This window comes from Dendropsophus ebraccatus, chromosome 8 (genome assembly GCF_027789765.1).
Source record: "Dendropsophus ebraccatus isolate aDenEbr1 chromosome 8, aDenEbr1.pat, whole genome shotgun sequence".
In the NCBI taxonomy this organism is placed as follows: Eukaryota; Metazoa; Chordata; class Amphibia; order Anura; family Hylidae; genus Dendropsophus; species Dendropsophus ebraccatus.
Window position 1 is genome coordinate 6,551,977 of NC_091461.1, and position 26,379 is coordinate 6,578,355.

The window sequence follows — 26,379 nt, forward strand, 5'->3', positions numbered from 1 at the left end:
CACATGTGATGATCACCTCTTTAGCCACAACGCAGTAAGAGAGGAAGAGAGCTTCAGCTATATGCAATATTTTTTTTTATTTTCGATAATGCATAAACAACGGAGAGCAATGTCTTCCACACCAACCTGGTTTCTTCCTCGGGCTCCCCAAGGAAGATGCTAGATCGTCGTGGAAACACGTTGCTCTCTACCATGCCAGCCCAGATCTCCGGACCATCTGGAATCCAGTTCTGCTTTCCTAGTTTCTGGTTCGGCCAGGAACTTTATGGCCGCTACTCTGGTATCCAGGTATCAGATTCCAGTAGTCACTCTGGACAAACCGCTGGACGTATCAGCTGTCACCGGGGAACTTTCAAGCATTCCTATATTCTATCGGACCTATAAACCTGCTACATTCTTTCCTGTCCTTCGTCCACCCTTCTCCTAGGCCACCCGTGGCTACAAAGCCACACTCCTACGCTCGACTAGAAGATGGGCGAAGTCTTGCGTTGGGTCCAGACGGTCATCATTGGTGTCTGGAGGTATCAAGCACCACCTTATCTCTTCTCCGGGCTGAGATCCTTCCTTCTTATCGGCCATTGGATTGCCCAATGGATCTCCTGTCTGGCACCAACCCCCTGCCGAGCCTTTTGGTGCCTAAATCTCTGGCCATGTCAGTTCACATCAAGGAGAATCCGCAAGAGGGCATCTCCAGTAGGCACTGGCTTCTTCTTTGTACAAAAAATAGGTGGATCGGAGACTGGACTTGAGTACAGATCCATGAAGGCAACGAATGGAAGACAGCTTATAACACCCGGGACAAGCATTTCGAGTATTTAGTTATGCCTTTCAGTCTATGCAACGCCCCAAGAGTTCTTAATGAGATCTTCCTCCTATACTCCTATGTGGTCAGTTACTTAGAAAATATTTTAATCTTCTCGCAGGAGTCGTATCAGAAATATGTGCACCTGGTGCTCAGTCATCTGGGGAACAATCGTCTCTACGCCAAGCTGGTACAATGTATTTAGAGGTCCAGTCTACCGTTCCTAGGCTATAACATTACCGACAAAGTCTTAAGGATGGATCCTACCAAGTTGTTGGCCGCTCTTTAGTGCCCCAGATTCACCTCATTTCCTGCATGAGTATGAGCGTGGTTTGCTACGTTTTTGTGTCCGAATAAAAACTTGCCACCTTGGTAACCCCCCAAAATATGTGAAAAATCAAATCACAGATAAATAGAAACATATCAAGGAAATGTAAAGGAATGGCTATGTTATCCGCATTATAGATATCCCGTCCATCAGGAAGCGACTCTTCTTCACACCCACCAGTTATCCTTCCGATTCCCGGCTGTCGTTTCCCAGCTTCACCAGCAGTGTGCGCCCCCAGGCTGTGCCCGATGAGGTGAACATTAGACGGGGGGTAGTTATAGATTTTCTATAATAGAAAAAATCTATCAGAAAGAGAATCCTGTAGATCTGTCAGATTATATGTGGCATCAGCCCAGGGTCTTACCTCGAGAGTGTTCACGAAATAGGCGACTTCTGCCCCCACCACACGGATGTTATTGGCCGCCTGGGTGTAGAGAGTCTGTGAGCCGCCCTTCCAATCAACGCAGATACAATTGATGTTTTCCACCTGTAAGATGGCCTGGAAATAGCAGAGAACATGGTGAGACATGGGAGAAATGTGGCTCTGGGGTCCCCTGTGGCCCCGGTAATCCGTTCCATTGCACACACTTCAGGTTGGTCAGCCCTCGCAACATCAGGGAAGGGGTAGGAACTCTCTGCTAGGTCCTGGGAAAAGCCTTAAGCCCAGTTGGTTCCAGTTACCAGTTAACATCTGATTCAAACATGTAACCAAAGACTTGTATGTTCCCTAAGCACAAACTCCCGTTCTAGTTGCTACCTTCACCCAAAGCAGATGAGACTATAGCACCGACCACCCGACCACCATCAGCTTGGGAGATGAAGCATAGCAACAGAGATCAGCTATAGAGTATATGGGCCATGTATTTGATCAGAGGAGGAGACCCTATGAACACAACTATCATTACTACTCATCAGTTCTTGCACCCACCTGGCACATGTCCACCATCCAGCTTTTCTGTCCATTATCTAAAAATCCATGGATGATGATGTGAGTCTTCCGATTTGGTTGAAAATTGGATTTAGAGATTGTAGTGTTATTGATGGCGCTGAGTTGCTGCCGGGAGACAATGGAAACATGAGGTCAACATCAACCGTAAAAGAAACACAATTACATTATCCTAATGCTAATATTATATATGGGGGAATTATCACGATGGAAATGTCATACGCTGGCCTTTATAAGTCCCCCCATAATGCACAGAGAAGCTGTAGGGGTACACATCATACATACATATATCCCGGCACACATCATACATACATCCCGGCACACATCATACATACATCCCGGCAAACATCTCCACTTACATCCCGGCAAACATCTCCACTTACATCCCGGCACACATCTCTCCATACATCCCGGCACACATCATACATACATCCCGGCACACATCATACATACATCCCGGCAAACATCTCCACTTACATCCCGGCACACATCTCTCCATACATCCCGGCACACATCATACATACATCCCGGCACACATCTCTCCATACATCCCGGCACACATCTCTCCCTACATCCCAGCACACATCATACATACATCCCGGCACACATCTCTCCGTACATCCCGGCAAACATCATACATACATCCCGGCACACATCTCTCCATACATCCCGGCACACATCATACATACATCCCGATTCCCGGCACACATCATACATACATCCCGGAACACATCATACATACATCCCGGCAAACATCTCCACTTACATCCCGGCACACATCATACATACATCCCGGCACACATCATACATACATCCCGGCACACATCATACATACACACACATCTCCACTTACATTCCAGCACACATCCCGGCACACATCTCTCCATACATCCCGGCACACATCATACATACATCCCGGCACATCATACATACATCCCGGCACACATCATACATGCATCCCGGCACACATCTCTCCATACATCCCGGCACACATCTCTCCATACATCCCGGCACACATCTCTCCATACATCCCGGCACACATCTCTCCATACATCCCGGCACACATCATACATACATCCCGACACACATCATACATACATCCCGGCAAACATCATACATACATCCCGGCAAACATCTCCACTTACATCCCGGCACACATCTCTCCATACATCTCGGCACATATCTCTCCATACATCCCGGCACACATCTCTCCGTACATCCCAGCACACATCTCTCCGTACATCCCAGCACACATCTCTCCCTACATCCCAGCACATATCTCTCCATACATCCCGGCACACATCTCTCCGTACATCCCAGCACACATCTCTCCGAACATCCCGGCACACATCATACATACATCCCGGCACACATCTCTCCATACATCCCGGCACACATCATACATACATCCCGGCACACATCATACATACATACACACACATCTCCACTTACATTCCAGCACACATCTCTCCATACATCACGGCACACATTTCTCCATACATCCTACCACACATCATACATACATCCCGGCACATCATACATACATCCCGGCACACATCATACATGCATCCCGGCACACATCTCTCCATACATCCCGGCACACATCATACATCCCGGCACACATCATACATACATCCCGGCAAACATCTCCACTTACATTCCAGCACACATCTCTCCATACATCCCGGCACACATCATACATACATCCCGGCACACATCATACATACATCCCGGCACACATCATACATACATCCCAGCACACATCTCTCCATACATCCCGGCACACATCATACATACATCCCGACACACATACATACATCCCGGCACACATCATACATACATCCCGGCACACATCATACATACATCCCAGCACACATCTCTCCATACATCCCGGCACACATCATACATACATCCCAACACACATACATACATCCCGGCACACATCATACATACATACACACACATCTCCACTTACATTCCAGCACACATCCCGACACACATCTCTCCATACATCCCGGCACACATCTCTCCATACATCCCGGCACACATCTCTCCATACATCCCGGCACATATCTCCATACATCCCGGCACATATCTCCATACATCCCGGCACATATCTCTCCATACATCCCGGCACACATTTCTCCATACATCCCGACACACATTTCTCCATACATCCTACCACACATCATACATACATCCCGGCACATCATACATACATCCCGGCACACATCATACATACATCCCGGCACACATCTCTCCATACATCCCGGCACACATCTCTCCATACATCCCGGCACACATCATACATCCCGGCACACATCATACATCCCGGCAAACATCTCCACTTACATTCCAGCACACATCTCTTCATACATCCCGGCACACATCATACATACATCCCGGCAAACATCTCCACTTACATTCCAGCACACATCTCTCCATACTTCCCGGCACACATCTCTCCATACATCCCGGCACACATCTCTCCATACATCCCGGCACACATCTCTCCATACATCCCGGCACACATCATACATACATACACACACATCTCCACTTACATTCCAGCACACATCCCGGAACACATCTCTCCATACATCACGGCACACATTTCTCCATACATCACGGCACACATTTCTCCATACATCCTACCACACATCATACATACATCCCGGCACATATCTCCATACATCCCGGCACACATCTCTCCATACATCCCAGCACACATCTCTCCATACATCCCAGCACACATCTCTCCGTACATCCCGGCACACATCTCTCCGAACATCCTGGCACACATCTCCATATGATGTATTTCCTGTACCTTTGGCACTACCGCTTCACTCTCTCTGAAATCTACACCAGCTCATAGTTGGTGTAGATTCCAGCAACAATTTACACCTTTATAAGGCTGTGTTCACACTACGTATATTTCAGTCAGTATATTTATATTTCAGTCAGTATTTTGGTCCTCATATTGCAACCAAAACCAGGAGTGGATTAAAAACACAGAAAGTCTCTGTTCACACAATGTTGAAATTGAGTGGATGGCCGTCATTTAATGTCAAATATTTGCTGTTATTTTAAAACAACGGCCGTTGTATTGAAATAATGGCAGTTATTTACCGTTATATGACGGCCATCCACTCAATTTCACCATTGTGTGAACAGATCCTTTCTGTGTTTTTAATCCACTCCTGGTTTTGGTTGCAATATGAGGAGCACAATACTGACTGAAATATAAATATACTGACTGAAATATACGTAGTGTGAACACAGCTGCCGTTTGTTAATGGCGGTTGCAAATAATGGTCCCCATCCTGATGTGTGAACATGGCCTCACACATTTTCACCACAGAAGACATTATAGGGCAGTACCGAGCAGTGGGAACTGTGAATCAAGCCCTTTGGTGGGTTCTGTGAACTCTTTTTGTCTCTCTGCAGTCTGTCTAAATTGTGATAAATACAGCGCACACGGAGGTCACCCCCACCTCTGCCTATAGCCAAGCCTACTGTTCTTGGTGGGTTTGGGTAAGATGGACTAATAAAGGACAACTCCGGGCAGGGTGATTTTTTGTAAAAGTGCTGGGGAGGCTGAAAGAAATAACATGCTCTCACCTCCCCGGCTCCAGCACTAATGCCGTGTGCCGCTGATCTGGACCCCCAGGTCCCCGGTTGCTTCCTTGTTAGAGAGGAGACCCGGGTTGTGACGTGTTAGGCTGCTCAGCCAGTCAGCGGCCAAGGCGGGATTCCACTACGACCACTGACTGGTTTAGTTGGGCTGTCACATCGCAACCCAGGTCCCCGCTCAGACCAGAAAGTGGCCGGGGAACCGGAGCCGGGGACAGAGGACCCCGACTCTGGAGCGGGGAAGGTAGATGCATGCTGTTCTGTTCAGCTATGTCCTCCACTGCACTTTTGAAATAAAGGTCCGACACCGGACTTCTCCTTTAAGCTTCAAGAATATTTTAGTTTGAGGCTCACGTATATTGTTTAAAGGGGTCATCCAGCACTACAAATATTTTTAACATGTTGCTGCAATATTAGTAAACATAACAAACATTATATGCTTACCTCTCTGTGCTCCCCCAGTGTCCCGATGCAGTTCCCTTCCCACTGTTACTTCCAAGAAGAGCTTGTCTCAGGAGTGTCAGCGCCATGGCCAGTGATTGGCTGTCACTCCTAAGACAAACTCGCCTCGGAAGTAATGACAGCTACATACGGGGGACCATGGGTGACCACATCGGGACACTGGAGGAGCATGGAGAGGTAAGCATAACTATTAACTAATGTGGCAGCAACATGTTAAAAAAAATTGCAGTGCTGGATAACCCCTTTATTAGATGCAAATGTTATATTTATTTTCAGGGATTTAGTTCATTTTATATGTAGGATGGATGAACCCTGCTGCCCTCCCTTCCAGAAGTCTCCATTTTTACACTATGGTGTATTTTGATGAAAATCAATAAAATTCAATGTGTTTAAGGGAATCTGTCAGGTCCCTGAGGTGCGGACAGTGTGCTGTAGCTTACAGTCCCCCGGTGAGCGCGGTGCCTTTTGGTAATTTGTGCAGCGGACTAAGCGCAATCTCAGGTCTGCTACTGTAATGAAGAGTCAAAGAGGAGTTGTGGCTCAGCATTTGTGCCACACTATGGCCGCCTCACCACTCCTTCCTCCTCCCTCATCTTCATGAATGATCTCTGCTGCCCGGCCTCCTGCTCGCCCAGCTGCCAGCCAGTGTCTCTGAGTGTTTATTTCAGACACAAACTGATATGAAATCAGATATAGCTGAATCGCCTAGTCTCACTGTGTTGGCGCTGGGGTCTAGGGGTATATATAAGAAAAAAGGCACTCAACACATTTAAGTTGTGCAGGAGTAAGGCTTATATAAACATAAATAGTAATACATTCATTCAGGTTTTTTTTTTATACAATGATGAGAAGGAAAAAAATATATATATTTTAATTTCAATAGGAAAAATGAACCCAGGAAAAACATGTTGTTGGTCTCTAGACAGGTAAATTACTCCTAGACCACAGCGCCAACACAGTTAGGTTAGGAGATTCAACCATATCTGATTGCAGATTGGTCCTCTGTAGGCAGTTTATGCCTGGAATAAACACTCAGTGGTAGCGAGCAGGAGGCCGAGCAGCAGAGATTATTCATGAAGAAGAGGGAGGAGGAAGGAGTGGTGAGGTGTGCCAGCACAAAAGCTGAGCCACAACTCCTCTTTGACTCTTTGGTAGGATCCAGGTGCTGACAGATTCCTTTTAAAGTATAACTCTCAGCAAAAAAAAAAATCTCTGGAGTTCCCCTTTAATTTAGTTATAAGGTAGAAAAAACTTACCTGATAGGAGTTCAGATTGTCCCTGGTGTAGAGCAGGAATCGGATGTTCATCTTCTCCGGAGCCCAGGGTAAGCGGCTTACCGGCCTCTGTAGGGTCCCAGCCCATGGCACTTTGTTTGTGAAGCACCCCAGCCGGTCGTAGCACTCCTCCGCTAATATAGGAAACAAACAGTACATTATCTATATATGTTATTCTATTTGTACAATATGTATTTTAAGTGGTCTCCAATCTGTGGCCGCTACTGCATAACCTGAGCCCCACAGGTGGAGACCTCTGCTCCGGCTTATATACTCTAACATTACAATCTATGGACGGCTCATTCATTATATACATCAGCAATGATTACTATTATTATATATTTGTACAGTGTCCTGGGTGGTAACGTAAAATAATATATATATAGAGGGGAGACTGACCTGAACCATTCACCTGAACCATGCACTTTATAAAGTCCTTTATATAGTGGGTATAAATGTGAATATAGTGGGTATGAATGTGAGTATGTGGGTATGAATGTGAGTACAATGGGTATGAATGTGAGTATGTGGGTATGAGTGTGAGTATAGTGGGTATGAGCGTGAGTATCGTGGGTATGAGCGTGAGTATAGTGGATATGAGTATACTGGGTATGAGTGTGGGTATAGTGGGTATGAATGTAGATATACTGGGTATGAATGTAGATATACTGGGTATGAGTGTGGGTATAGTGGGTATGAGTGTAGATATAGTGGGTATGAATGTACATATACTGGGTATGAGTGTGGGTATAGTGGGTATGAATGTAGATATACTGGGTATGAATGTAGATATACTGGGTATTAGTGTGGGTATAGTGGGTATGAATGTGGATATAGTGGGTATGAGTGTGGGTATAGTGGGTATGAGTATAGTGGGTATGAATGTGGATATAGTGGGTATGAGGGTGGGTATAGTGGGTATGAGTATAGTGGGTATGAATGTAGATATACTGGGTATGAGTGTGGGTATAATGGGTATGAATGTTGATATACTGGGTATGAGTGTGGGTATAGTGGGTATGAATGTAGATATACTGGGTATGAGTGTGGGTATAGTGGGTATGAATGTAGATATACTGGGTATGAGTGTGGGTATAGTGGGTATGAGTGTGGGTATAGTGGGTATGAATGTAGATATACTGGGTATGAGTGTGGGTATAGTGGGTATGAGTGTGGGTATGAGTGTAGATATACTGGGTACGAGTGTGGGTATGAGTGTAGATATACTGGGTATGAGTGTGGGTATGAGTGTAGATATACTGGGTACGAGTGTGGGTATGAGTGTAGATATACTGGGTATGAGTGTGGGTATGAGTGTAGATATACTGGGTATGAGTGTGGGTATGAGTGTAGATATACTGGGTATGAGTGTGGGTATGAGTGTGGGTATAGTGGGTATGAGTGTAGATATACTGGGTATGAGTGTGGGTATGAATGTAGATATACTGGGTATGAGTGTGGGTATAGTGGGTATGAGTGTGGGTATGAGTGTAGATATACTGGGTACGAGTGTGGGTATGAGTGTAGATATACTGGGTACGAGTGTGGGTATGAGTGTAGATTTACTGGGTATGAGTGTGGGTATGAGTGTAGATATACTGGGTATGAGTGTGGGTATAGTGGGTATGAGTGTAGATATACTGGGTATGAGTGTGGGTATGAGTGTGGGTATAGTGGGTATGAGTGTAGATATACTGGGTATGAGTGTGGGTATAGTGGGTATGAGTGTAGATATACTGGGTATGAGTGTGGGTATGAATGTAGATATACTGGGTATGAGTGTGGGTATGAGTGTGGGTATGAGTGTGGGTATGAGTGTAGATATACTGGGTACGAGTGTGGCTATGAGTGTAGATATACTGGGTATGAGTGTGGGTATGAATGTAGATATACTGGGTATGAGTGTGGGTATGAGTGTAGATATACTGGGTATGAGTGTGGGTATGAGTGTAGATATACTGGGTACGAGTGTGGCTATGAGTGTAGATATACTGGGTATGAGTGTGGGTATGAATGTAGATATACTGGGTATGAGTGTGGGTATAAGTGTAGATATACTGGGTATGAGTGTGGGTATAGTGGGTATGAGTGTGGGTATGAGTGTGGGTATAGTGGGTATGAGTGTGGGTATGAGTGTGGGTATAGTGGGTATGAGTGTGGGTAGGAAATCTCATGTTACTCTATTGACTCCCCGGCTGGTCTGCACTCTCTAATGATAATCAATGGAGGGGGCAGCCCGGGGGCCGGAGGGGCTCAGCTTCTTCCTTCTCTATTAGTTTAGTTGGTGGAGAGATCTGTGTAAGACAGGGGCGGGCTGGGCCGGGGGGCAAGGGGGCACGTGCCCCCCGGGCCGGTCTTCCCCACCAATAAGTGGGCCGCGACCCGTGGCCGACCCTCTGCTATAATTGAGACTGAAAGAATAGCGTGGCCGGCGGCCTCAGTCTCTTCTGGGCCGCCTGATCCCCCCAGGAGCCGCGCGCAGGCACGTCTGCAGGCACCTACATCAGGTCCCCAGCGGTGACGTCACTTCCCTGACGCGCCGCTGAGGACCTGAGAGCGGAGAGAGGAGCCGCCGTGCTGCAGCAGCAGGGAGAAGCTGCTGCAGACTGAAGACCCTCCCCGAGGAGAGGTGAGTTGTTTTTCTTATTTTTTTTTTTTTAAACCCCTTCACATGTGGCCACCCGGGGGGGGGGGGAAGGTATTCTATAAAGGAGAATGCACAGGGGGGGGGGGGGGGGTATTCTATGAGGGGGGATGCTTAGGGGGGGCTATTCTATATGGGGGGATGTACAGCAGGGGGGCTATTCTATATGGGGGGATGCAGGGGGGGGGCTATTCTATATAAGGGATTGCACAGGGGGGCTATTCTATATGGGGGGGTGCACAGGGGGGCTATTCTATATGGGGGGGTGCACAGGGGGGCTATTCTATAAGGGGGATGCACAGGGGGGCTATTCTATATAAGGGATTGCACAGGGGGGCTATTCTATATGGGGGGTGCACAGGGGGCTATTCTATATGGGGGGTGCACAGGGGGGCTATTCTATAAGGGGGGGGGGTGCACAGGGGGGCTATTCTATAAGGGGGATGCACAGGGGGGCTATTCTATAAGGGGGATGCACAGGGGGGCTATTCTATAAGGGGGATGCACAGGGGGGCTATTCTATAAGGGGGATGTACAGGGGGGCTATTCTATATGGGGGGATGCAGGGGGGGCTATTCTATATGGGGGGTGCACAGGGGGCTATTCTATAAGGGGGATGCACAGGGGGGCTATTCTATAAGGGGGGGGTGCACAGGGGGGCTATTCTATAAGGGGGATGCACAGGGGGGCTATTCTATAAGGGGGATGCACAGGGGGGCTATTCTATATGGGGGGATGCACAGGGGGGCTATTCTATAAGGGGGATGCACAGGGGGGGCTATTCTATATGGGGGGATGCACAGGGGGGCTATTCTATAAGGGGGATGCACAGGGGGGGCTATTCTATATGGGGGGATGCATGGGGGGGCTATTCTATATGGGGGGGATGCACAGGGGGGCTATTCTATAAGGGGGATGCACAGGGGGGGGCTATTCTATGAGGGGGGATGCACAGGGGGGCTATTTTATAAGGGAAAATGCACAGGGGGGCTATTCTATTAGGGGGATGCACAGGGGGGGCTATTCTATTAGGGGGATGCACAGGGGGGGCTATTCTATAAGGGGGATGCACGGGGGGGCTATTCTATAAGGGGGGATGCACAGGGGGGCTATTTTATAAGGGGGGATGCACAGGGGGGCTATTTTATAAGGGGGGATGCACAGGGGGGCTATTCTATAAGGGGAGGATGCACAGGGGGGCTATTCTATATGGGGGATGCACAGAGGGGCTTTTCTATATAGAGAGATGTGCAGAAGGGGGGCTTTTCTATATGGAGAGATGTGCAGCGGGGAGCTATTCTATATGGGGGAGGTATGTATAAATGAGGATGTTGCTGGAGCAAGAAGCCTAAAATGTCTGTCTGACAGATCCCGTGGAGAGGAGGAGTCATGGCCAGAGAAGCCTTCATGATGGCCGGAGATAGATGGAGAAGAAAAGGAAAAGTGGACGTCTCTTCATGCAGACGGTCTTATAACTTATCAGGGGTGTCAAACTCCGTCCCTCCAGGTGTTGCAAAACTACAATTCCCGTCATGCTTTATCTGTCTCGTCATGATGGGATTTGTAGTTTTGTAACAACTGGAGGGACGGAGTTTGACAAGTGTGCTCTATTGTCTGTGTTCTTATACCTGATAGAGAGATAGAGAGAGAGATAGATAGATAGACAGACAGACAGACAGACAGACAGATAGATAGATAGATAGATAGATAGATAGATAGATAGATAGGAGATAGATAGATAGATAGATAGATAGATAGATAGATAGATAGATAGATAGGAGATAGATAGATAAATAGATAGATAGATAGGAGATAGATAGATAGGAGATAGATAGATAGGAGATGGATAGATAGGAGATAGATAGGAGATAGATAGATAGATAGATAGATAGATAGATAGATAGATAGATAGATAGGAGATAGATAGATAGATAGATAGATAGATAGATAGATAGATAGATAGGAGATAGATAGATAGATAGATAGATAGATAGATAGATAGATAGGAGATAGATAGGAGATAGATAGATAGATAGATAGATAGATAGATAGATAGATAGATAGATAGATAGGAGATAGATAGATAGATAGGAGATGGATAGATAGGAGATAGATAGATAGGAGATGGATAGATAGGAGATAGATAGGAGATAGATAGATAGATAGATAGATAGATAGATAGATAGATAGATAGATAGATAGGAGATAGATAGATAGATAGATAGATAGATAGATAGATAGGAGATAGATAGATAGGAGATAGATAGATAGATAGATAGATAGATAGATAGATAGATAGATAGGAGATAGATAGGAGATAGATAGATAGATAGATAGATAGATAGATAGATAGATAGATAGGAGATAGATAGATAGATAGGAGATGGATAGATAGATAGATAGATAGATAGATAGATAGATAGATAGATAGGAGATAGATAGATAGATAGATAGAAGATAGATAGATAGATAGGAGATAGATAGATAGATAGATAGATAGATAGATAGATAGATAGATAGGAGATAGATAGATAGATAGATAGATAGATAGATAGATAGATAGGAGATGGATAATAGATGGATGGATAGATAGATAGATAGATAGATAGATAGATAGATAGATAGATAGATAAATAGATAGATAGATAGATAGATAGATAGATAGATAGATAGGAGATAGATAGATAGGAGATAGATAGATAGATAGATAGATAGATAGAAGATAGATAGGAGATAGATAGATAGATAAATAGATAGATAGATAGATAGATAGATAGGAGATAGATAGATAGGAGATAGATAGATAGATAGATAGATAGATAGATAGATAGATAGATAGGAGATAGATAGGAGATAGATAGATAGATAAATAGATAGATAGATAGATAGATAGATAGATAGGAGATAGATAGATAGGAGATAGATAGATAGATAGATAGATAGATAAATAGATAAATAGATAGATAGATAGATAGATAGATAGGAGATAGATAGATAGATAGATAGATAGATAGATAGACAGGTAGAAAACCGCAGCACTCAAAATACGATCAAAAAAGCGTGAAGTTTATTCCACCCAAAACTTGCGACGTTTCGCTCCCACACTGGGAGCTTTTTCAAGCAGTGACACTGTGTGGGAGCGAAACGTCGCAAGTTTTGGGTGGAATAAACGTCACGCTTTTTTGATCGTATTTTGAGTGCTGCGGTTTTCTACCTGTCTATATACTACGCACCATTGGTCCCGTGTGCTGACCGCTTGGCACCCACCCTCTTATACATTGAGGAGTGCTGCAGGACTTTCTTATTTTTTAGATAGATAGATAGGAGATAGATAGATAGATACATACATAGATAGATAGATAGATAGATAGGAGATAGATAGATAGGAGATAGATAGATAGATAGATAGATAGATAGATAGATAGATAGATAGATAGATAGAAGATAGATAGATAGGAGATAGATAGATAGGAGATAGATAGATAGATAGATAGATAGATAGGAGATAGATAGATAGATAGGAGATAGATAGATAGATAGATAGATAGATAGATAGATAGATAGATAGGAGATAGATAGATAGATAGATAGATAGATAGATAGATAGATAGGAGATAGATAGATAAATAGATAGGAGATAGATAGATAGATAGATAGATAGATAGATAGATAGGAGATAGATAGATAGATAGATAGATAGATAGATAGATAGGAGATAGATAGATAGGAGATAGATAGATAGATAGATAGATAGATAGATAGGAGATAGATAGGAGATAGATAGATAGATAGATAGATAGATAGATAGATAGATAGGAGATAGATAGATAGATAGGAGATGGATAGATAGATAGATAGGAGATAGATAGATAGATAGATAGATAGATAGATAGGAGATAGATAGATAGATAGATAGATAGAAGATAGATAGATAGATAGGAGATAGATAGATAGATAGATAGATAGATAGATAGATAGATAGATAGGAGATAGATAGATAGATAGATAGATAGATAGATAGATAGGAGATGGATAATAGATGGATGGATAGATAGATAGATAGATAGATAAATAGATAGATAGATAGATAGATAGATAGATAGATAGATAGATAGATAGGAGATAGATAGATAGGAGATAGATAGATAGATAGATAGATAGATAGATAGAAGATAGATAGGAGATAGATAGATAGATAAATAGATAGATAGATAGATAGATAGATAGATAGATAGATAGATAGATAGATAGGAGATAGATAGATAGGAGATAGATAGATAGATAGATAGATAGATAGGAGATAGATAGGAGATAGATAGATAGATAAATAGATAGATAGATAGATAGATAGATAGATAGATAGGAGATAGATAGATAGGAGATAGATAGATAGATAGATAGATAAATAGATAAATAGATAGATAGATAGATAGATAGGAGATAGATAGATAGATAGATAGATAGACAGGTAGAAAACCGCAGCACTCAAAATACGATCAAAAAAGCGTGAAGTTTATTCCACCCAAAACTTGCGACGTTTCGCTCCCACACTGGGAGCTTTTTCAAGCAGTGACACTGTGTGGGAGCGAAACGTCGCAAGTTTTGGGTGGAATAAACGTCACGCTTTTTTGATCGTATTTTGAGTGCTGCGGTTTTCTACCTGTCTATATACTACGCACCATTGGTCCCGTGTGCTGACCGCTTGGCACCCACCCTCTTATACATTGAGGAGTGCTGCAGGACTTTCTTATTTTTTAGATAGATAGATAGATAGATAGATAGGAGATAGATAGATAGATACATACATAGATAGATAGATAGATAGATAGGAGATAGATAGATAGGAGATAGATAGATAGATAGATAGATAGATAGAAGATAGATAGATAGGAGATAGATAGATAGGAGATAGATAGATAGATAGATAGATAGATAGATAGATAGATAGATAGATAGATAGGAGATAGATAGATAGATAGGAGATAGATAGATAGATAGATAGATAGATAGATAGATAGATAGATAGATAGGAGATAGATAGATAGATAGATAGATAGATAGATAGATAGATAGATAGGAGATAGATAGATAGATAGATAGATAGATAGATAGGAGATAGATAGATAGATAGATAGATAGATAGATAGATAGACAGACAGATAGATAGATAGATAGATAGATAGATAGGAGATAGATAGATAGATAGATAGGAGATAGATAGATAGGAGATAGATAGATAGGAGATAGATAGATAGGAGATAGATAGATAGATAGGAGATAGATAGATAGATAGATAGATAGATAGATAGATAGATAGATAGATAGATAGATAGGAGATAGATAGATAGATAGATAGATAGATAGATAGATAGATAGATAGGAGATAGATAGATAGATAGATAGATAGGAGATAGATAGATAGATAGATAGATAGATAGGAGATAGATAGATAGATAGATCGATAGATAGATAGATAGATAGATAGATAGATAGATAGATAGGAGATAGATAGATAGATAGATAGATAGATAGATAGGAGATAGATAGATAGATAGATAGGAGATAGATAGATAGATAGATAGATAGATAGATAGATAGATAGATAGATAGGAGATAGATAGATAGGAGATAGATAGATAGATAGATAGATAGATAGGAGATAGATAGATAGATAGATAGGAGATAGATAGATAGATAGATAGATATCCAGTAGGAAGTGGCTATCTAGCAGCTCATTATGCAGCTTCGATTACACATGAGATCACGACCATCTGACACATTATAATAATGAGAACCTTCTATGGGGAGGATCCTGGTATTTGTACGGTGGATGTTAGTTAGTAATGGCGGTGGTGGTGAAGGGGTTGTGATATTTGTTTCCTTTATACTGGTATTATTGGTCTTGTTATACTGGATCTCAGTTATGGTTTGGTGGTATTAGTTAGTATGGGGTGGTAATGGTTGTGGTCACAGTGACAATATATGTTTCTTATATACTGGTGTATTGGATTTGGTCAGTAACGGTATATAACGGTATCAGTTCTGTTCTGGGGTCTCATCCACATACTGAGCCCCCACAGAACTATGTATACTGATCTCCCACAAAGCCTCCAGTATACAATACACCAAGAATCCTCCAAGTACAACAGCTGCAAACACTACAACTTCCAGCATTTACTGACAGTCTGCAGCCCTCAGGATATGCTGGGAGTTGTAGTACCTCCTCTGATAACAGCTGGTGCTGTAGAGATTCAGGGCTGATGGTTGTAACATGATAAGAGAACCAGGAGGGCAATGTAAATGATTACAGCACAGATAACAGGGTCACCAGGTACACAGCATGGTACCTTAACCCTGGTGCATTCACACAGACAGATTTAGCTGACAGATTTTTGAAGCCAAAGCCAGGAATGGAGTTGAAAAGAGGAGGAATCTCAGTTTTTCCTTTATTAACTGTTCTCAGTTTATAGTCTGTTCCTGGCTTTGGCTTCAAACATCTGTCAGATAAATCTCTCTGTGTAAAGGAGATGGGAGATGGGCAGCACTCAGTACAGATACAGATTGTGGCCGATATGTGGAGCAATAAATGCACAACCCAATCTGCAGGGGATCTGCCATCAGCTGAAATCAGGGCCTGGCTTATAGGGGGCTGTACAAGACCAAACAAGCTGCCGACTGTAACTATCCAGATGTATGACTGTAACTATTCCGATGTATGACTGTAACTAGTCAGAAGTATGACTGTAACTATTCAGATGTATGACTGTAACTACTCCGATGTATGACTGTAACTATTCCGATGTATGACTGTAACCACTCCGATGTATGACTGTAACTACTCCGATGTATGACTGTAACTTCAGATGTATGACTAACTATTCAGATGTATGACTGTAACTATTCAGATGTATGACTGTAACTACTCCGATGTATGACTGTAACTATTCAGATGTATGACTGTAACTATTCCGATGTATGACTGTAACTATTCAGATGTATGACTGTAACTATTCCGATGTATGACTGTAACTATTCAGATGTATGACTGTAACTATTCCGATGTATGACTGTAACTAGTCAGAAGTATGACTGTAACTATTCAGATGTATGACTGTAACTATTCAGATGTATGACTGTAACTATTCCGATGTATGACTGTAACTATTCAGATGTATGACTGTAACTAGTCAGAAGTATGACTGTAACTATTCAGATGTATGACTGTAACTATTCAGATGTATGACTGTAACTATTCCAAAAGATGAAAGGGAACCTTCACCAAGACATCGCTATCTAATCTATCAGCATCAGGTTATAGAGCAGGAAGAGATTGATATATAACTTTATGGGGAAACAGTCAGTATAACTGAAAGCCGTCTCATTCTGTCATAAGGAGTCCAGTGGGCGGAGTCACTCAATGGACTGGACTCTTTACCAAGGAAACATCAGAGACTTCAATCAATAAATGACAAGTTCTACTGACTCTTTCCCCATGAAGCTATATATCGATCCGCTCAGCGCCTCCTGCTCTATAACATGATGGGGTAGCTGGGGTAGCATTTTCATGGTGACGGGTTCCCTTTAATCATTCCATATCACACACAGACAAACGCTAAGATGATTGGCCATTCGTCCTGGTGAGTTTTAGTCTATTTGTGACCAGGGTCACTCACAGCCCAGTTGAAGGGATTGTTTACAAAAGAAATGTTTCTTTCAAATCAACTGGTGCCAGAGATATATAAACTACTTCTATTAAAAAATCTCCAGTCGTCCAGTACTTATCAGCTGCTGTTTGTCCTGCAGGAAGTGGTGTATTCTTTCCAGTCTGACACAGTGCTCTCTGCTGCCACCTCTGTCCATGTCAGGAACTGTCAAGAGCAGCAGCAAATCCCCATAGAAAACCTCTCCGGCTCTGGACAGTTCCTGACATGGACAGAGGTGGCAGCAGAGAGCACTGTGTCAGACTGGAGAGAATACACCACTTCCTGCAGGACATAAAGCAGCTGATTAGTACCAGACGACTGGAGATTTTTCAATAGAAGTAAATTACAAGTATTTGGCACCAGTTTTTCTTGTGAACTACCCCTTTAACTTCACCACACAGAGGAGACAGCTTCACCCATCGCTTCCTTTAAATATCTCATCGGCATTGACCCATGTAGATTCAACCAAAGGAGAAAGAATTTTTTTCTCCATTCTCAAAAATAATTCTGGTTACATTATTATTATTTATCATGTAGATGCTGCCCCCTAGTGGCACATACAGGCCTGTGCATTATACATCGGTAATATAAGTAAATCATCACTCACCAGAGAGAACAGAGAGCAAAGCGAGAACAGGGAGGGCGGCCATGATCTGCAAAACAGGAGCCGGATATCAGACATGAGGACGACCACCATCAGATGGAAGGAAGCAGAAGCATTAGGTGTCTGGAGAGCCACGCGGCCAATGAGCGGCCAATGTGCGGCCGATGTGCGGATAATGTGCGGATAACGTGCGGCTAATGTGCGGCCAATGTATGGCTAATGTGCGACTAATGAGCGGCTAATGTGCGGCCAACGTGCGGCTAATGTGCGGCTAATGTGTGGCCAATGTGTGGCTAATGTGTGACCAATGTGTGGCTAATGTGCGGCCAACGTGTGGCTAATGTGCGGCTAATGTGTGACCAATGTGCGGCCAATGAGCAGCCAATGAGTGGCTAATGTGCGACTAAAGTGCGGCCAATGAGCGGCTAATGTGCGGCCAATGTGCGGCTAATTTTTCGGTCAATGTGCGGCCAATGTATGGCTGATGTGCGTCCAATGTGTGTCCAATGTGCGACCAATGTGCGACCAATGAGCGGCCAATGTGCGACTAATGTGCGGCTAATTTTTCGGTCATTGTGCGGCCAATGTATGGCTGATGTGCGGCCAATGTGCGGCCAATGGACGGCCAATGTGCGACTAATGTGCGACTAATGTGCGGCCAATGTGCGACTAATGTGCGGCCAATGTGCAGCCATTGTGCGACCAATGTGCGGCCAATGTGCAGCCATTGTGCGACCAATGTGTGGCTAATGTGCGTCCAATGTGCGGCCAATGTGCAGCCAATGTGCGGCCAATGTGCTACTAATGTGCGGCCAATGTGCGGCCAATGTGCGGCCAATGTGCGGCCAATGTGCTACTAATGTGCGGCCAATGTGCGGCCAATGTGCGGCCAATATCGCTCCTTATCAGGACTCACCTTGTAGTGGACGCCACCTGAGTGCCGGTGAGGTGCAGGGAGCCGGGGTAGTCGCCCTCATATAGTCCTCACATGGGGAGGGGCGTCATGTCTGGAGAGGATCCTAATAATAACGGGGTCAGGGGTCAAATATTATAGAACAGATAATTCTTCACAAACCAGTAATTCCGGCCCGGAGATGGACAGCTGTCAGCGATCAATTATTTGCACTTTATTTCTTCTTGTCATCCCACTGGACACAATGTAACAATCTATGTGACAGGTTGGCGGGTCAGGGGTCAGGGCAGCAGAACTGCATTCTGGGTATCAAGTGCCAAACATAGTCATTGTGTATAGAAGGACAAGTCACCTGAGATACCTAAGAGTCTATATAGAGTCTGGACAGCATATACCTGGACTGTATATACCTGTACTCTATATACCTGTACTCTACCTGGACTGTATATACCTGCACTCTATAAACCTGTACTCTACCTGGACTGTATATACCTGTACTCTATATACCTGCTTTCTACCTGGACTGTATATACCTGTACTCTATATACCTGTACTCTACCTGGACTGTATATACCTGCAATCTATATACCTGTACTCTACCTGGACTGTATATACCTGCACTCTATATACCTTAACTGTATATACCTGCACTCTATATACCTGCTCTCTACCTGGACTGTATATACCTGTCTTCTATATAACTGCACTCTATACACCTGCTCTACCTGGACTGTATATACCTGTTTTCTATATACCTGCACTCTATATACCTGCACTCTACCTGGACTGTATATACCTGTACTCTATATACCTGCTCTCTACCTGGACTGTATATACCTGCACTCTATATACCTGTACTCTACCTGGACTGTATATACCTGCACTCTATATACCTGCTTTCTACCTGGACTGTATATACCTGTACTCTATATACCTGCTCTCTACCTGGACTGTATATACCTGTACTCTATCTACCTGTTCTCTACCTGGACTGTATATACCTGTACTCTATGTACATGTTCTCTACCTGGACTGTATATACCTCTACTCTATATACCTGCTCTCTACCTGGACTGTATATACCTGCATTCTATATACCTGTACTCTACCTGCACTGTATATACCTGCACTCTTTATACCTGCTTTCTACCTGGACTGTATATACCTGTACTCTATATACCTGCTTTGTACCTGGACTGTATATACCTGCACTCTATATACCTGGACTGTATATACCTGCACTCTATATACCTGCTCTCTAACTGGACTGTATATACCTGTTTTCTATATACCTGCACTCTATATACCTGCTCTACCTGGACTGTATATACCTGTTTTCTATATACCTGCACTCTATATACCTGCTCTACCTGGACTGTATATACCTGTTTTCTATATACCTGCACTCTATAAACCTGTACTCTACCTGGACTGTATAAACCTGTACTCTATATACCTGCACTCTATATACCTGGACTGTATATACCTGCACTCTATATACCTGCTCTCTACCTGGACTGTATATACCTGTACTCTATATACCTGCTCTCTACCTGGACTGTATATACCTGCACTCTATAAACCTGTACTCTACCTGGACTGTATATACCTGCACTCTATATACCTGGACTGTATATACCTGCACTCTATATACCTGCTCTCTACCTGGACTGTATATACCTGTCTTCTATATAACTGCACTCTATATACCTGCTCTACCTGGACTGTATATACCTGTTTTCTATATACCTGCACTCTATATACCTGCACTCTACCTGGACTGTATATACCTGCACTCTATAAACCTGTACTCTACCTGGACTGTATATACCTGTACTCTATATACCTGCTTTCTACCTGGACTGTATATACCTGTACTCTATCTACCTGTTCTCTACCTGGACTGTATATACCTGTACTCTATATACCTGCTCTCTACCTGGACTGTATATACCTGCACTCTATATATCTGTACTCTACCTGGACTGTATATACCTGCACTCTATATACCTGCTCTCTACCTGGACTGTATATACCTGCTCTCTACCTGGACTGTATATACCTGTACTCTATATACCTGCTCTCTACCTGGACTGTATATACCTGTACTCTATATACCTGCACTCTACCTGGACTGTATATACCTGCACTCTATATACTTGCTCTCTACCTGGACTGTATATACCCGTTTTCTATATACCTGCACTCTATATACCTGCTCTACCTGGACTGTATATACCTGTTTTCTATATACCTGCTCTCTACCTGGACTGTATATACCTGTACTCTATATACCTGCACTCTACCTGGACTGTATATACCTGCACTCTATATACCTGCTCTCTACCTGGACTGTATATACCTGTACTCTATATACCTGCTCTCTACCTGGACTGTATATACCTGTACTCTATATACCTGCTCTCTACCTGGACTGTATATACCTGCACTCTATATACCTGGACTGTATATACCTGCACTCTATATACCTGCACTCTATATACCTGCACTCTACCTGGACTGTATATACCTGCACTCTATATACCTGCACTCTACCTGGACTGTATATACCTGTACTCTATATACCTGCTCTCTACCTGGACTGTATATACCTGCACTCTATATACCTGCACTCTACCTGGACTGTATATACCTGAACTCTTTATACCTGCTCTCTACCTGGACTGTATATACCTGCACTCTATATACCTGCTCTCTACCTAGACTGTATATACCTGTACTGAATCTTTCTTCCTTACTAGTGATGAGCGAATAGTGAAATATTTGAATATTCGATATTCGTACGAATATCTCCCGAATATTCAAATATTCAATCGAATATTCGATCCCATTAAAGTCAATGGGAACAAGTATTCGATTATTGAAAAACATCTATTCGACCACTTGGAGGTAAAAACCAGAAGCTGGGGGAGTTGAACGCTTATCGAATATTTATTGAATATTCGATTGAACAGTATTCGCTCATCACTATTCCTTACCTGAGTTATAGGACTTTATGACCTTTGGACACTTACACTTATAAGCTGCACACTATATGTGAGATCTGGGATGTGCTGCAATATGGTATATGGGATGTGCTGGTATACAGTATAGTGTACCGCGACACATGGTTGGGTGTGCCGCAGGGAAAGTTCCCCAAACTATGGTGCCCCTGTGTTTTGTTCCCCGGCAATGCGCAGCGATCAGTGGCGGATTATATTGTGGGCAGTTGCGTGGTGCGCTGCAGCGGGCCGCAATGCACGCATCCAATCAACGTGTGCGCTACGGCCCGCGCACCACGCTCCCAGTCTCCGTTTATTGGAGGAGCACGTCTGGGCCCTACGGGCGGCTAAGTAGGTGAGGCGGACAGCAGTGGCAACCATCTCGGAGGAGGTGAGAAGGAAGGGGGGGGGGGGAGAGAAACCTGGGGACGGGGGAGAGAAACAGCGGAGAGAAGCAGGGGGAAGAGAAGCATGGGGGAGAGGAGCACAGGAGAGAAGCAGGGGGAGAAGTATGGTGGAGAGAAGCACAGGAGAGAAGCATGGGGGAGAGAAGTATGGTGGAGAGAAGCACAGGAGAGAAGCATGGGGGAGAGAAGCACAGGAGAGAAGCACAGGACAGAAGCATGGGGGAGAAGTATGGTGGAGAGAAGCAGGGGGGAGAAGTATGGTGGAGAGAAGCACAGGAGAGAAGTATGGTGGAGAGAAGCATGGGGGAGAGAAGCACAGGAGAGAAGCAGGGGGAGAAGTATGGTGGAGAGAAGCAGGGGGGAGAAGTATGGTGGAGAGAGAAGTATGGTGGAGAGAAGCACAGGAGAGAAGCAGGGGGGAGAAGCACAGGAGAGAAGCAGGGGGGAGAAGTATGGTGGAGAGAAGCAGGGGGGAGAAGTATGGTGGAGAGAGAAGTATGGTGGAGAGAAGCACAGGAGAGAAGCAGGGGGGAGAAGCACAGGAGAGAAGCAGGGGGGAGAAGTATGGTGGAGAGAAGCAGGGGGGAGAAGTATGGTGGAGAGAAGCACAGGGGGAAGAAGAAAACAGGCCCAGGTTTCACACTGAGTGAGTATAAATACATTTAGAATCTATATTATTAACTATATGTATAATATATACTGTTGTAGTGTCCATTTGTGCCATTTTGGTATAAAAAGTGTGCCGCGGCTCAAAAAACGTTGAAAATCACTGGTATATGGGATGTGCTAGTATATAGTATATGGTATATGGGATGTGCTGGTATACAGTATATGGTATATGGGATGTGCTGGTATACAGTATATGGGATGTGCTGGTATACAGTATATGGGATGTGCTGGTATACAGTATATGGGATGTGCTGGTATACAGTATATGGTATATGGGATGTGCTGGCATACAGTATATGGTATGTGCTGGTATACAGTATATGGTATATAGAATGTGCTGGTATACAGTATATGGTATATGGGATGTGCTGGTATACAGTATATGGTATATGGGATGTGCTGGTATACAGTATATGGTATATGGGATGTGCTGGTATACAGTATATGGTATATGGGATGTGCTGGTATACAGTATATGGTATATAGAATGTGCTGGTATATTGTTAGGAACCGGACAGCAGGACAAGACAAGTCAGTGAGCCCCAAGCTCAGCCCCGCCCACTGTCCTCTACCTATTTGCCACAATCCGCCCTAAGATGGCGGCGAGCAACTGGGCGGCAGTCCCTGCACTGGCTAGGTGGGACACAAAGACAAGACAGACAGACAAAACACAATAAAGAATAGTCGACAGTCCGGGTCACAACAATCGGGCAGCACAGTACAAAATCACAATCCTATAATCAGAGTCAACAAACAAGCGATATGGTCAGGGGCAGGCGGCTAGCAAGGATAGTCAGAACACAAAGCAGTAGTCAGGAGATGCAAAGAAACAGAATCCACAAGCAGGCAGAGACTCAATAACCAGCAATGATATCCAAGACTGAGGTAGTTATGTAGGAGGCCAGGGTTCTGATCCAGAACATAATTGGACCATCCCCCTGAACTCCAAGCACAGACAGCTGAGAACAAACCAGATCACTGGCAGGAAGACCTGTCAGTCACAGCAGAACCAGAACACAGATTAACCCTGACATGGCCAGACAGAACTCAGCAGGTGAAGTCGGGTGTGTCTCCCAACCCAGGTGAGCAATAAACCAGAGTTCACACACAGCAAAACAAAACACAGAAACAGGATACAAGAAAATCAGTGCCTTCTCGGCCGAACAGCACGAGCAGAGGGGCGCATAATGCTCTGCAGAGATACCATCCTGACATATATAGTATAATGTATGTGCTGGTTTACAGTACATGGTATATCGGATGTGCTGATATATAGTATATGGGATGTGCTGATATATAGTATATGGGATGTGCTGGTATATGGTACAGTATTTCCTGATGGTCCTATGGCAGCACACCATGGGTTACAGAGAACTCATCTACCCGGATAGAATAGCAATACGTAATAGAATAATTAGTTATAACCAGTCAGAGCACAGCAAGACCTACAAAGCTACAATACGAGGAGTCTGCCGCCAGGTCTATGGCTACCTCTAATGTGGCTGAGGCAGTGGTCTGGGGATGCCGCAGGTCCATGGCTACCTCTAATGTGGCTGAGGCAGTGGTCTGGGGATGCCGCAGGTCCATGGCTACCTCTAATGTGGCTGAGGCAGTGGTCTGGGGATGCCGCAGGTCCATGGCTACCTCTAATGTGGCTGAGGCAGTGGTCTGGGGATGCCGCAGGTCCATGGCTACCTCTAATGTGGCTGAGGCAGTGGTCTGGGGATGCCGCAGGTCTATGGCTACCTCTAATGTGGCTGAGGCAGTGGTCTGGGGATGCCACAGGTCTATGGCTACCTCTAATGTGGCTGAGGCAGTGGTCCGGGGATGCCGCAGGTCTATGGCTACCCCTAATGTGGCTGAGGCAGTGGTCTGGGGATGCCGCAGGTCTATGGCTACCTCTAATGTGGCTGAGGCAGTGGTCCGGGGATGCCGCAGGTCTATGGCTACCTCTAATGTGGCTGAGGCAGTGATCGGGGGATACCACACCCGAACATAATTTCTGTGCCCTCCCCTTCCATCCATCCTCCTTGTTCGGGCCTCAGTTGAAGGACATCTTGAAATCTTTGAATGAGGATAAAGGAGTCAACTTTCTGCAGACGTCAAATAAAAAAGCCCTTCGGCAGGGCCAGTGGTTCACCTCGCAGACAGCCAAGGAAGGCATCAGCTCAGCCTCTCATGTGTTCGCAGAAGTCGCAGTGGTCCTAGCATCAGCAGACATCAGGATGGAAGGGATCTTCATACCGTCATATTTGGATGAACGGTTGCTGAGATCATCCTTGGAAGAAGTCCTGTCTCATCACCAGGACATTACGCTCCCACAGGTTCATTATAAACGTCAGGAAGTTGTCTCTCATTCCATCATCGAGAATACAATTTCTAGGTTACATCATAGATGCAAATCTTGCAGTATGAGCAGCTATCAAGATTCTAGACTTCTTAACCTGCAGCACAGAAGAGTACCTCTCACTTTCGTGTCCTTCAGAGACTTTCTCCACTTCTGGGACAAGTCAAGAAAAGGACTAGATCACCTGAAGCCTTTTATCCCAGCAGTCAAAGAAAGTCTTCTCTGGTGGCTATCTACTCCTCAGCTGCATCGGGGGAAGTCCCTGGTTCAACAGCTTTGGTTAGTGATGGATGCGTCCAATGTAGTGCCCATGTAGGGACAGAGTGGGTACAACACAAATGGTCCCAAGAAGAGAAGCCCCTTTTCCTCCAAGGAGCTCATGGCAATAAGGCTGGCTTGATGCACTTCAATCATCTGAAGCATCAGGTCATCCAGGTCCAGTCAGACAACTTCTATGGTGTCACCATGATTAAGCACAGCCGCCTGAAATGCGTAGGTCCTATCATGCACTTTAAAAGTTTCTAGATGCACGAATAAAAGTAAATTTTGTAACTGCTTATGTCCAGAAGTGCCGCTCCGTGTAATAGGGACAACGATCAGCTTTGGGTTTTTAGGTTTGGACCTAAAATCTTTGGGCGCCGACCA

The 26,379-nt window shown here is 44.3% G+C and overlaps 1 protein-coding gene across 1 annotated transcript in view; it reads right to left on the reverse strand.

The window, feature by feature from the left end:
• LOC138799015 (pancreatic lipase-related protein 2-like) overlaps positions 1–26,379 on the reverse strand; it is a 60,707-nt gene that overhangs the window by 12,679 nt on the left and 21,649 nt on the right. The window contains exons 2-7 of the mRNA XM_069979709.1: positions 19,313–19,415; positions 18,400–18,445; positions 7,428–7,579; positions 2,059–2,184; positions 1,495–1,629; positions 1,308–1,416 (exon numbers count right to left, since the gene is read on the reverse strand). Of these exons, the coding sequence (XP_069835810.1) occupies positions 1,308–1,416; positions 1,495–1,629; positions 2,059–2,184; positions 7,428–7,579; positions 18,400–18,442 (565 nt within the window). The 5' untranslated portion in view covers positions 18,443–18,445; positions 19,313–19,415. The remainder of the gene's footprint in view (positions 1–1,307; positions 1,417–1,494; positions 1,630–2,058; positions 2,185–7,427; positions 7,580–18,399; positions 18,446–19,312; positions 19,416–26,379) is intronic.